We start from the raw sequence: 14901 nt of genomic DNA, 5'->3' as shown, positions 1-14901 counted from the left end.
CACCTTCCAAATGTTCAGTTTTTAACTGAAAATGTTGGGTTGGTCAAAAAGTTCGTTATAATTTTTCCATACGCTGTTATGGATGTTACAAACATTTTGACAAAGCCAGTATATTTTGGCTCTTAAAGTACTCATTTACTCATTCATTTACTTAAAAATGTATTGACTGCTTTCCACATTGATCTGAACAGCAACTGTTAGTCTAAGCACTGAGGTAGTTAGAAACCTAGTGATGCATCAATCAAGGCAAAGTTCTCATGGAGCTTAGAGTGTAGTGTCTTAAGCTAGAAAATGAATGAATTGATAATTAAATTAAAAAGTCAGTTGATGATGAGTGGTCTGTCAAGTTTAGAGAGCTGGTCCTTGTTCTGGACTGAGTGGCCAGGTAAGGCTTCTTGGGAAAAGGGACAGTTAAACTTAACTCTAAACAACTGTGAAAGATTGAGGGCAGGAGGAGGAGGGCACGGCAGAGGATGAGATGGTTAGACAGATCACAGACTCAATGGGCATGAATTTGAGCAAACTCCAGTAAATAGTGAAGGACAGAGGAGCTTGGTGGGCTGCAGACCATGGAGTCACAAGAAGTCGGACACGATTTAGTGACTGAATAGCAACAAAACAGCTGGGAACCAGCTACACCAAAGTGAAAGGAAAGAGCATTTCAAAGGGAGACAAATTACTTTGTAATGGATTAGAAATGAAGGCAAAGAAAATGATATGAATCCAGGATACTTCCTAAATTTTTGTTTGACCAGTTTGATGGATGCTGGTGCTCACTTTTTGAGATAGGCAAGATGGCATACGAGATAGAGGCTAGGGTAGGGAGAAATAGAGTTTGGTTGGGGTAAACTCTTCAATAAATAAAGATTTTAAGTTTAAGGTGCCTGTCAGACTTCCAGGTAGAAATACCGGGTGGGTAGGGATATATGAGCCAAAAATTCCAGGAAAAGGTTATGGCTAGAAGCTCAGATTGGAGAGCTATTATCATATAGATAGCATTTAAATTCAGTGGACTGAATGAGATCAGCTGTGTAGAGAACATAAATTGAAAATAGAAGACATCCCAGGAACCAGCCTATGGCTTGGCATAATGAGGTATGATGCTGATTTTCCATTACATAAAATTATTTAAAGTATTTGTATGCATGTATGTTTGTTTAGACAGAGAATATCTCAGAGAAAATATCTAAATGACTGATAAATGTATTTGTCTCCAGGGAAATGATCATGAACAGGGACAGGAGGAGAATGAGTATTGCTTTTCATTATATACTCTTTCCTGTGATTTGAATTTTGCCACATGAAGTTGATGAATAAAGGAGGAACCAACAAAGGGGGCATAAAAGAACATAAATTCTTTAAAAGGCAGAAATGCAATCTTAATCTTACTCATTTTCATGTCTCCTACAGCATCCAACACAGCACTGGACCTAATAAAGGATTCCAATACATACAGGCTGGACTGAACTGTGAGATAATTGAGGCCAGAAATTTCCACTTTACTGGGAATTGTAATTGCCCACTTTGGCCATTTCTCCCCATTGGCTTTGTCAGTGTCAACCACGTGGCTATAGAAAGAATTATGGGGATGCCCAGCATAAAATGTTAACATTTATCATTAAGCACTCTGAACGCTGAGGAGTTAGTCTCTTGGTGCCTCATTTTAAAAGAATTTTCCACCTTATAATTACTTAGTTTCAGTCAAAGTCATAAGACTGGTACTGGTAAAAACTTGGTAATAAATGTTCTATGATTCCACCCATCAAAAGAATAAATAAAATAGGCAAACCTCTCCTAATGGATCTACAGAAGAATACTATAACATATTTACTTAAGAAAAAATATGAGATAAGGGAGAGATGTTTCTGAATAACTCTTCTCTATTTTTTTTACCTATTATTTCTACTGCATCTCCCTGAGCATCTTCTGGCACTGCCTGTTATTTTGCACTAAATGAGTTGAGTTTCCTTTCAGTAACAAAAAGAGAAATAGGAAGAATCACATGTAATACATTTCAAAAATTTTGAAAATACATAAAGTCAGAAATATTGGCCAGTAATTCATTAACAATAGGAAATATATTATCAACCTAAATTAATTAAGGATATAAATGCATATCCGCTGGAGTAGGAAATGCAACCCACTCCAGTATTCTTGCCTGGGAAATCCCATGGACACCTGAGCCTCGTGGGCTATAGACCATGAAGTCCCAAAAGAGCCAGATATGGCTGAGAGACTAAACAACAACAGCAACAACAAATAAAAGCACATCTAATTTTTTAAAAGAAAATTCTTCTCATATTTTCATTGAGCTTACAGAAATTAAATTGCCTACATTTGGGAGAAAAAAGGGAGTTGGAGAGAACAAATTTAAACTGTGCAGCTGATCTCACCTTTCACCAGTCAGTAATCTTTTGCTTCTAAAAAACAGCACCAGGGTGACTTGAATGTATCTTTGTCCTTTGATCTTGGTCCTTTGTACCCCTTAACGCAGGCACCTTTGCTGCACTGAATGGGACTCTAGTGTTTAAAGACACAGTGGGTATTTTTCATTATCATATGGTTCAAAGAAGCAAGCCAACAACTTCATCACCAAGAACCTCACACTCCGTAGCCCATTTTGATATTGAAGGAAGAACAGAATGTCAGGCTCCTGAGAGGGCTGTAACTAAGGGAATTCCAAGCATATTTTGACTGAGTATGATTTTTACTTACTTACCCCCCTCAATATGTAGCCCTGAAGTAACATGCAACTCCACTATAATCCTTAGAGGGCCATGATTGAATGAATGAATGAAAGTTGCTCAATTGTGTCCAACTCTTTGTGACCCCATGAACTATAGAGTCCATGGAATTCTCCAGGCCAGAATACCAGAGTGGGTAGCCTTTTCCTTCTCCAGGGGATCTTCCCAACCCAGGGATCGAACCTAGGTATTCCACATTGCAGACGGATTCTTAACCAGCTGAGCCACAATGGAAGCCCTAGAAGGCCATACAAAGCCATAAAAAGTTGGTATGATTTAATAGTAAGGCTTAATTTAATCCAAGGTTTTAAGATTGAAGGAGAGGATCAGGAACCTATGATTCTTGATTGACAAGCCATATACTCTGAAACTATGGTCAAGTCTGAAATTTGTAAAATTAAGATAGGTCAGTAGATTGAGTGTAATTTTACCTGTTCAAATGCACCTTTTATATCTTGGACAAAGCTCTAGTCTGTAACACTTTTGACATTATGGTCTAATAAATTCACATTGAAGCTACTTGTAAATTATTCATTTATATGATTTTTTTTCACATAAGGACACCTATTAACTTTCGTGATAAGGTGTGAAGTCCAGACCTAATAATCAAATAGAAGCCATTAAGAAATCTAGAAGCCCTGATCCAAAATTAATTATAATTAGACTTATTTCAGTGGATTGGGGTAGAATAAAGTTCTGTTTGAAAATGTACCTAGTTTCAGATGGAGATTTAGAACTCACTGAGTTTTTAATTTTTTAAATAAATTTTATTGATGTGTGTTCCAATATACTGACTTTCAAGTTGAAATCTCTTCTATCTGCTTAAAAGAATTACTGATTAGTAATATTTTGATTGCCAAAAATGTTATTCTTTTCAGTATATAAATTGAATGTCAGATGTAGATACAAAATATGAAAGTTACTCATAACTATAGCAAAATCTACTTTTTCTTTGATAGAAGGTATCTCCTTACTTATGTACTTATGTCAGATACAAAAAAAATTATTTCATTGATAAAAAATTAATTGGAATGTTTTGTCACTTTGCCTACTTATGATCAGTTCAGTTCAGTAGCTCAGTCGTGTCTGACTCTTTGTGACCCCATGGACTGCAGCACACCAGGCCTCCCTGTCCGTCACCAACTCCTGGAGTTTACTCAAACTCATGTCCATTGAGTCAGTGATGCCATCCAACCACCTCATCCTCTGTCATCCCTCTCTCCTCCTTCAATCTTTCCCAGTATCAGGGTCTTTTCAAATGATCAGTTCTTTGCATCAAGTGGCCAAAGTATTGGAGTTTCAGCTTCAGCATCAGTCCTTCCAATGAATATTCAGGACTGATTTCCTTTAGGATGGACTTGTTTGATCTCCTTGCAGTCCAAGGGACTCTCAAGAGTCTTCTTCAATACCACAGTTCAAAAGCATGAATTCTTCAGCACTCAGCTTTCTTTATAGTCCAACTCTCACACCCATACATGACTACTGGAAAAATCATAGCTTTGACTAGACGGACCTTTGTCAGCAAACTAATGTCTCTGCTTTTTAATATGCTGTCTAGGTTGGTCATAACTTTTCTTCTAAGGAGCAAGCGTCTTTTAATTTCATGGCTACAGTCACCATCTGCAGTGATTTTGGAGCCCCCTAAAATAAAGTCTGTCACTGTTTCCACTGTTTCCGCAGCATTTTGCCATGAAGTGATGGGACCAGATGCCATAATCTTAGTTTTCTGAATGTTGAGTTTTAAGACAACTTTTTCACTCTCCTCTTTCACTTTCATCAAGAGGCTCTTTAGATCTTCACTTTCTGCCATAACGGTGGTGTCATCTGCATACCTGAAGTTATTGATATTTCTCCTGGCAATCTTGATTCCAGCTTGTGTTTCATCCAGTCCAATATTTCTCATGATGTACTCTGCATATAAGTTAAATAAGCAGGGTGACAATATACAGCCTTGACGTACTCCTTTCCCTATTTGGAACGAGTCTGTTGCTCCATGTCCAGTTCTAACTGTTCTTCCTGATAGACAAGAAAACAATTGCTGTCACTTCTAATTGAAGGCATCAAGGAAACATTAGGCTTTAATTATATACACTCAGCAACAGTGGATAAATTGCCCATAAATCTGAAACTGGTGACCATAGTAGCACAAATCTAAACTAAATGAAATTCTCTCTCTTTAGTGTATACTTATTAAGTGTATTGGACTTTCTGTGTCAGGGAGTACTAACCAGCCAAACTTCAAGTGGCGCCCTAAATGGAGGAAGTGTTCCTGAGTTATTCAAAAGGAATCAAAATTCCCAAAATTGAAACTAGAGAGGAAGCCACGTTTTGTTGTCTGAAGTAAATTCAGACTGGATGTCTGAACACCTAGAGCCACAGCCAAGAGTTAACTGACTAACCTTGGACAAATTAATAAAGCTCTTTGACTGTATATGCTAAAATGTGAAATCAATATGTCATCTAGATATGTTTGCTTCTTATGTTCTTTGCATCTGAATGACTGTAAGCTCAGTGGTTCTCACACACAAGTACAGTGAAGAACTGCTAATAAAGCATTGAAACATATACATTACCATATGTAAAGTAGACAACTAGTAGGAAGTTTCTGTATAAAACAGGGAACTCAACCCAGTGCTCCATGAGAAGCCAGAGGGGTGGGATGGGGTGGGAGATGGAAGGGCAGTTCAACAGAGAGGGGACATATATATACTTACGACTGATTCACATTGTTGTATAGAAGAAACCAACACAACATTGTAAAGCAATTATCTTCCAATTAAAAAAAGATGAGAATTGCTACCAAAGCTTGTTAAAATGCAAGTATCTCTGAAACCCTCCAGGGGATTCATATTCAGTAAGTCCAGAGTGAAGCCCAAGGATTTAACTTTCTAACAGCCCTCCTCAGGGGATCCTGGGGTAATGGGAGACTGGTATAACGGGAATGCTGCTCTTTCACATGTAGGCTAAGAATCCTGTAAACCTGCAGTGTGGAAACACTTGTTCTTAATTTCGAATAGAGAAATACTACGGAAAAAAAGTTCTGAAGGCAAAAATATTTGTTGTTAAAATCTATCAAGAGTTAACAAAAAATAGATCATAATAATAGAAAACAAGAAAATTTTGGCCAAGTATAGCATATGAGTGACTTCACTTTCACTTTTCACTTTCATGCGTTGGAGAAGGAAATGGCAACCCACTCCAGTGTTCTTGCCTGGAGAATCCCAGGGACGGGGGAGCCTGGTGGGCTGCCATCTATGGGGTCGCACAGAGTCGGACACAACTGAAGTGACTTAGCAGCAGCAGCAGCAGCATATATAATAAATAAATAAGATTATTTTGGAACATTGTTGGCTAATTAGAATTGTTGGAATATGTTTGATTTCTGAATTTTTAAATTAAATTTTAAATTACTGCTTCCAAAGTAGAAATTCACTGTTCTAAAAGAGCAAAGATACTTCTAGAAATACTATACATCCAAGATAATTGTTTTTGACATGCAGGACTTATAAGCAGTGAATTGAATTTTGAAATCATTTTAGTGTAAGTCCCTTTATAATCCTTCAAATTTAAATAAAGAATCTTAGTACATCTCTTAATTAGGTTATCTTGAAATATAGCATAAACAAAGTTGTCTTTTGAGAATACAGATTTAGAGTCTATTTTTATTTCCTTCTAAGCATTCCAAGGTTGGCTTGAATAGTGTACAGATTTTTGTGTGTGAATTAATTCTACTAGTATAATGAGGTGTGATGTCAGTGTATTCTGATATAGAGAGTACTTTTGAAAATGTACATAAAAAAAAAAAAAAGAAAATGTACATGAGATACTAGTAACAGAGTTCACCTTTGGAAAAACTGCCATGAATTGGAAATTGACATAAAAAGATAATATCATTTCATCAGATTCCCTTTTATAGAGTTTGAACTTACATATGTACATGTTACCTACACCAAATCAATCAATAAATATTAAAAGAAAGGAAATATATGTTAAAGTGTATTAAAATTTGGATACTCTTTCAGAAGATTCTAAAGTTAAAGAGCCTTTCAGGAACAGAAAATTATCAATGCTGAATGTATGGCCAATATTTCTTTCTCCAGAAGAGATGCATTGGATTTATTAGCCTTTTGGATATAAAATGCATTTAATTCTTTAAAAAAGAAATGTACTGAACTATGTATTTTATCTATCTATAATCTAAAGCTCTCTGTCTTTCATCTATCATATATTTTGCATTTTGGTCTCTGCCTCCTTTTTGCCACTGGCCATCTGCCAGTCTCTCTGGGTGGGTAACTGTGAATACAGATTGGAAACCAGATTTCTTTTTTCCAAAATCTAAAGCAACAGGTGCTTGAGCCAAGTCTCCTGGTAATGAAGTCCCACCTGAAATATCAAGGCATCTTTAAAGTTGCTTTGATTTTCCAGTCAGTGAATGATGCTGTGTTTGCATTCCATCTGAGCACCATTTGGCAAACTAGAGATAAAATCTGTAGAATTATTTAGCATCACATCTGTTTATACTTGTTTTTTCAAGATTATCCAAGTGATTTTCAAGTTTTGCTTATGTGTTAGCCAACTGTGGTGGCTGCATTTTATTTGGTTATAATTTAGAAAACTAAACTTCAACAAATGCAATCTAACAAACATATATGGAGTAGCTAAAAAGGGATCATTCTAGTGCTAAATTACATATTCCATTCCCTTAGCTGGTTTGTACTAATGCAATAATGAATTCCCCTGGAAATAGTTAAAATTTAATTGTCCAAGAATGAAATTGAATTTTTCAATTAAAAAACAGTAGGTTCTAAATTATTATGAGGAAAAAAGATCCTTAAAGGACAAGGAAACCAACATTTAAAAGTAAAAACCAAAGTTTACAGTTGGCTTCCATGTTAAAAAAATAGAAATGACTATTGAGTATTAGGTGAACCTTAGATTAACAGTCTTATAATGAAAAGACATATTGTGGTAAGAAGAGAACATATAGTAAAAACAGTCTGTTGGTTTAAATATTTGTTTTGCTGGAAATCTTATGTCAAGATGTATAAAAATGTTCAAAATACAATATATTCATATTCAAGTCAGCTCTTTCAACACTTACATAAGAAAATGATAAAAGTATTATTGGATAGTTTCTGAATTTTTGCTTTCTGCTAAAATCTTTCTCATGAAATTAAAAGACGCTTACTCCTTGGAATGAAAGTTATGACCAACCTGGACAGAATATTAAAAAGCAGAGAGATATTACTTTGTCAACAAAAGTCTGTCTAGTCAAGGCTATGGTTTTTCCAGTAGTCATGTATGGATGTGAGAGTTGGACTATAAAGAAAGCTGAGCACCAAAGAATTGATGCTTCTGAACTGTGGTGTTGGAGAAGACTCTTGAGAGTCCCTTGGACTGCAAGGAGGTCAGTTCTAAAGGAGATCAGTCCTGGGTGTTTATTGGAAGGACTGATGTTGAAGCTGAAACTCCAATACTTTGGCCACCTGATGCAAAGAGCTGACTCATTTGAAAAGACCCTGATGCTGGGAAAGATTGAGAGCAGGAGGAGAAGGGGACAACAGAGGATGAGATGGCTGGATGGCTCACCGACTCAATGGACATGAGTTTGGGTAAACTCCAGGAGTTGGTGATGGACAGGGAGGCCTGGCGTGCTGCAGCTCATGGTGTTGCAAAGAGTTGGACATGACTGAGTGACTGAACTGCACTGAAAATCTTTCTCTGAGAAAAGCTGAAATATGATTATTTTATACTTCTTGATATGAACATACTACTTAAGACTTTTAAGAAATTTTCTAAATGCTAAAGAGTTTATTTTCTCTCAAGTCTTGAGTCAGAGATACAATGCAATTAACAATGCTGTTATTTCTTTAGCTCTATGAACATCTAAATAGTGTTCTTCCAGAGAGGTATCTTTCTATATGACTTTAAGGCAATCTGACCAAGCTAATAACACTTTATTAGGGAAAAACAAAGAAGATATTTCAGGATAAAAGTGATCTATTGGTTGAACAAAGACTGTGCTATGCTTAGTCACTCAGTCGTGTCTGACCCCTTGCCACTCCTTGGACTGCAGACAGCCAGGTTCCTGTGTCCATGGGATTCTCCAGGCACGAATACTGGAGTGGGTTGCCTTGCCCTCCTCTAGGGGATCTTCCCAACCAAGGGAGAAAACCCAAGTCTCCTGTATTACAGGGAGATTCTTTACTCACTGAGCCACCAGGGAAGCTCAAGAATATTGATGTGGGTAGCCTATCCCTTCTCCAGGGGATTTTCCCTACCCAGGAATCGAACGGGGTTTCCTGCACTGCAGGCGGATCCTTTACCAGCTGAGCTACCAGGGAAGCCTGAACAAAGACTAGCATTCCAATTTTCCTTTTCTGGGTTATTATAAAATAGATCAGCAAATTCCGGATTAGTGACACTCATTTTTTTTTCTCCTTTCTAGAGAACCACTTTCTCCTTCATCCCAGATCTCAAATTTTCCCTTCAATGACCATTCATATTTTGAGGGGGGACTGTTCTTTCCATGTATCATGACCTTGTCTGCAACAGTTTCTAATGACAGGCTCTCGAAAATTTACACAGATATTATATTCCTAAAATAATGTCTTTCAGCCACCAGAGAAGACCTCTGTATTGAACTGTGCCCTGATCAGAATTCATCTCTTTCTCCTCTGCACTCTGCTAGCACACGGGTTTATTTCATCTTTGCCCAGATTTCCTGCTGCCACTAAATTGCATGAGCTTTAAAAGAAAAGACAAGGGAGTTGTTTTAAGGGGAAGAATGCCTTACCTTGGAGATGCTTAACATAATTATAGTACCTACCTTTTATTCTCTATTACCATGTGCTAGGCATCACAGGAAAGCCTTTACTGCCACTAATCTTCTAATTCTAAATTCATTATTTCATTCAGTCTTTGCAATCACATTAAGAGGTTTTTAAGATCCCTGTTTCATAGATTAAGTACATGAGAATTAGGAAGGTTGAGAAGCTTAGCCAAGGTCCTGACATTAGTAACCAGTGGAGCCAGGATTTAAAATAAAAATTTTTGAAAGATAGGTGGTTGGAGAGATGAAGAGAAAAATAAATAAGTATCTCCATTAGGCTTCTATGCCTACACTTAGTGTATGTGACTTTGCTAAGAACATTCACAAACTGGATGAGCAACCCAAAACAGAAGGCCTCCCCTTGCCCACTTAAAGGAGTTTATTATTAATAGCATATTTACACTAACCTCTATTCAAAACTTATCTGAATTATCTATTATAAAAGATACATATAAAGTTTCCTTTAATAATTGAAGTTATATCCTTGCAAAGTGAGTAAATGGCAAGCTAGAGTCCTCATTTAAAAAAAAAATTAAAATTGGGAATTGCAGAAAGTAAAAATATCACATAGATGGGGGAAACTATTTGTAAATAATCTATTAAGATTGCATGCAGTAAAAATGGCATATGAACAGTTTATTTCAGATAGGAGAGGTAGTCTTGTATCATTTTTTGTCCGTGTCAAGTTTTCTACTCATATCAGAAGATGGAGTTAAAATGGGTCCATGCACTCAGTCTGTGAAAACAGAGAATAATCCTTGATGCCATCCATATTTTGGAGGAAGTGGTGCACAATGCTTCACAGATTTAAATTTTTGTATGCAAGCATAAACCTAGATTGTCTAAGATAAAGCGAATGTGGTAGGAGATAAATATACTAGAAAACCTGACAAAAAGATTTACCAAAATTGAGCACAGAATTCGTCTATTAGAAATGTCTGTGAAGTGTGAGGATTAGATTCATGCTCCAATTGCCATGTGCCCAGTTTTCTCAGTACAAGCCTGCATTAGCCCTATTATCCCAATACCCCATTTATTTCTCTCTCCAAAGTGTAGTGGTTCCCACTATACATTAATTATATGGTCACCCTACCTAACACCATTATGGAAATCTTTGCTCTTGTCTAAGTTTTAACTACATTTGCGTATTCAGGATCTAAGGCAAAGAGTAGAATTCCTAGGTTAAGTTCAGTTATTCTCCATAAAGGAATTCCTGTGACAGAGATCACAAGACCAGCTGCCTGAAATACTTACTAACTGAGCCTTTATAGGAAACCTTGCCAGAAAAATGGAGGACCTGTAACAGATATGTTGATTAAGAAGAAGAAAAGCAAAACATGTATTCCAAATACATTATTTCGAAAGAAGATTTTGACTGCTTTTGAGAGGTTTAATGAAGTAAACAGTGACACTGGGATGAACAAGGTGGTTGTAATAATTATCGCCTAAGGAAACAGCAGACAGTAAATGAAGGACAAGGTCAAATGAATATCTTGGTGTTTGAACATGAATAATAAAGAATTCATTTTGAGAATGTTGAATTGATGGGTCTTCTGAACTATTAGCATGAAGATTCAGGTCTAGATAAATATTCACCATATGCTTCTATAGCTTTCACTATAAATAATTTTTTGATCTGTGTTGAAGGACTGCTCTGGAATACCAAGTCAGTTTCATTAAAAGAAAACTTGAAGAAAAAAAGCTACACATCCAAAAATGCTTCTGTTAACATAAGGTGACACTAACTGTATTTTATGAAGCAGAAAATGGCTTTACATCCAAATTCTTAAAATCCTTCTTTTTGCTGTCTTTAACAAGACATAGAACATTTGTACACATGAGCTGCATAAAACTCTAATACAATTAGCATTTAGTAATTTGATATTTTATATGCCTGACAAATCTGATATACAATAAAGCAAGGAAATTAGGAAGCAGAACACTCTTTTATAACCAGAATCATTCGTTAAAGTGGAATGAATTTACTAATACATTGTTCATAATCTACATAAGGACCCGGACTTGCTATAGGCTTAGAAACATACCGTTCCAGGTGAGTCCACAGATTCATATGAAGAGAGAATAATAAAAATTTAAATAATAAAATTTAAAAAGAAAACAAAGGTTTATATATATGAAAAATCACTACAAAATTATACATATTATTTTTTTAAGCATTGGTATTACAATCTAGACTTCAAGAGGCAAATTGAACTCAAATGTAGATAGGTAGGTAGGTAGATAGAAAGACAGAGATATATTTTAAAATATTTAAACATGCGGTTTTTAAGTAATGAGGAACTCTTGTTTAACGTTGCAGCAAACTCTATAAATCTTAGAAGTTTTTCCATCAAAATCAATTTACTTCTTCTTGGAATAATCCTATTGGCATTGCCTTTCTTTGGGATTGAAATGAAAACTGACCTTTTCCAGTCCTGTGGCCACTGCTGAGTGTTCCAAATTTGCTGGCATTGAGTGCAGCACTTTCACAGCATCATCTCTCAGGATTTGAAATAGCTCCACTGGAATTCCATCACTTCCACTAGCTTTGTTCATAGTGATGCTTTCTAAGGCCCACTTGACTTCACATTCCAGGATGTCTGGCTCTAGGTCAGTGATCACACCATTGTGATTATCTGCGTTGTGAAGATCTTTTTTGTACAGTTCTGTGTATTCTTGCCACCTCTTCTTAATATCTTCTGCTTCTGTTAGGTCCATACCATTTCTGTCCTTTATCGAGCCCATCTTTGTATGAAATATTCCCTTGGTATCTCTAATTTTCTTGAAGAGATCTCTAGTCTTTCCCATTCTGTTGTTTTCCTCTATTTCTTTGCATTGATCACTGAGGAAGGCTTTCTTCTCTCTCCTTGCTATTCTTTGGAACTCTGTATACAGATGTTTATATCTTACCTTTTCTCCTTTGCTTTTCGCTTCTCTTCCTTTCACAGCTATTTGTAAGGCCTCCTCAGACAGCCATTTTGCTTTTTTGCATTTCTTTTCCATGGGGATGGTCTTGATCCCAGTCTCCTGTACAATGTCATGAACCTCCATCCATAGTTCATCAGGCACTCTGTCTATCAGATCTAATCCCTTGAATCTATTTCTCACTTCTACTGTATAATCATAAGGGATTTGATTTAGGTCATACCTGAATTGGTCTAGTGGTTTTCCCACTTTCTTCAATTTAAGTCTGAATTTGGCAATAAGGAGTTCATGATCTGAGCCACAGTCAGCTCCCAGTCTTGTTTTTGCTGACTGTATAGAGAGCTTCTCCATCTTTGGCTGCAAAGAATATAATCAATCTGATTTCAGTGTTGACCATCTGGTGATGTCCATGTGTAGAGTCTTCTCTTGTGTTGTTGGAAGAGGGTGTTTGCTATGACCAATGCATTCTCTTGGAAAAACTCTATTAGCCTTTGCCCTGCTTCATTCCGTACTCCAAGGCCAAATTTGCCTGTTACTAGAACTGGAATAATCACTCTTAAGACTTTAGAAGAAAAAGCTGAGTTTAGCATGAGCTAAAGATATGCCTGGGGAAATAGGTTCCTTGAGCAAAATAAGTTGATGAAATGGAGCAATGACTGTTTTCAAGTTTGAATGATTAATGTAAATAAATATGGATACCTGAAATGCAGTACTTGGATAAAATCTCAAAAACAAGGGAATGATCTCTGTTTGTTTCCAAGGCAAACCATTCCATATTACAGTAATTCAAGTCTATGCCCCGACCAGTAATGCTGAAGAAGCTGAAGTTTAACTTTTCTATGAAGACCTAGAAGACCTTCTAGAACTAACACCCATAAAAGATGTCCTTTTCAAATAGGGGACTGGAAAGTAAAAGTAGGAAGTCAAGAAATACCTGGAGTAACAGGCAGATTTGGCCTTGGAGTACAGAATGAAGCAGGGCAACGGCTAATAGAGCTTTGCCAGGAGAACACACTGGTCATAGCAAACATCCTCTTCCAACAACACAAGAGAAGACTCTACACATGGACATCACCAGACGGTCAATACCAAAAATCAGATTGATTATATTCTTTGCAGCTGAAGATGGAGAAGCTCTGTACAGTCAGCAAAAACAAGACCAGGAGCTGACTGTAGCTCAGATCATGAACTCCTTATTGCCAAATTCAGACTTAAATTGAAGAAAGTAGAGAAAACCACTAGACCATTCAGGTACGGCCTAAATCAAATCCCTTATGATTATACAGTGGAAGTGAGAAATAGATTCAAGGGATTCAATCTGATAGAGTGCCTGATGAACTATGGACAGAGGTTCATGACATTGTACAGGAGGCAGTTATCAAGACCATCCCCAAGAAAAAGAAATGCAAAAATGCAAAATGGCTGTCTGAGGAGGCCTTACAAGTAGCTGTGAAAGAAGAGAAGTGAAAGGCAAAGGAGAAAAGGAAAGATATACCCATTTGAATGCAGAGATCCAAAGACTAGCAAGAAGAGATAACAAAGCCTTCCTCAGTGACAATGCAAAGACATAGAGGAAAGCAATAGAATGGGAAAGACTAAAGATTTCTTCATGAAAATTACAGATACCAAGGGAACATTTCATACAAAGATGGGCACAATAAAGGACAGAAATGGTATGGATCTAACAGAAGCAGAAGATATTAGAAGAGGTGGTAAGAATACACAGAAGAACTATACAAAAAAGATCTTCATGACCCAGATAATCACAATGGTGTGATCACTCACCTAGAGCCAGACATCCTGGAATGCCAAGTCAAGTGGGCCTTTGGAAGCATCACTACAAACAAAGCTGGTGGAGGTGATGGAATTCCAGTTGAGCTCTTTCAAATCCTAAAAGATTTTGATGCTGTGAAAGTGCTGCACTCGTATGCTAGCAAATTTGGAAAACTCAGCAGTTTCTACATGACTGGAAAATGTCAGTTTTCATTCCAATCCCAAAGAAAGGTAATACCAAGAATGTTCAAATTACTACACAATTGCACTCATCTCACATGCTAGTTAAGTAATGCTCAAAATTCTGCAAGCCAGGCTTCAACAGTACGTGAGCTCTGAACTTCCGTATGTTCACTAGATTTAGAAAAGGCAGAGGGACCAGAGATCAAATTGCCAACATCCACTGGATCATCAAAAAAGCAAGAGAGTTCCAGATAACACTTCTGCTTTATTGATTATGCCAAAGCCTTTGACTGTGTGGATCACAACAAACTGTGGAAAATTCTTCAAGAGATGGGAATACCAGACCACCTGACCTGCTTCCTGAGAAATCTGTATGCAGGTCAGGAAGAAACAGTTAGAACTGGACATAGAGCAACAGACTGGTTCCAAATCAGGAAAGGAGTA

At 36.9% G+C, this 14901-nt stretch overlaps 1 protein-coding gene across 6 annotated transcripts in view; it reads left to right on the top strand.

Moving 5' to 3' along the window:
• PLXDC2 (plexin domain containing 2) overlaps window positions 1–14901 on the top strand; it is a 427187-nt gene that overhangs the window by 327867 nt on the left and 84419 nt on the right. The window contains exon 10 of one of the 6 annotated variants that reach the window (XM_086334553.1): window positions 1411–8719. The exons of the other annotated variants lie outside the window; for them this stretch is intronic. Coding sequence (XP_086190679.1) covers window positions 1411–1609 — 199 coding nt within the window. The 3' untranslated portion in view covers window positions 1610–8719. Of the gene's footprint in view, window positions 1–1410; window positions 8720–14901 lie in introns of those variants that run through there. 6 annotated transcript variants of the gene reach the window in all.

This window comes from Bos grunniens, chromosome 13, assembly GCF_055505025.1.
Source record: "Bos grunniens cultivar Pamir isolate PY7600 chromosome 13, Bosgru_T2T1.0, whole genome shotgun sequence".
Taxonomy (NCBI): Eukaryota; Metazoa; Chordata; class Mammalia; order Artiodactyla; family Bovidae; genus Bos; species Bos grunniens.
The sequence above is the reverse complement of the archived record's forward strand: the minus strand, read 5'-3'. Positions and strand labels throughout refer to the sequence as shown.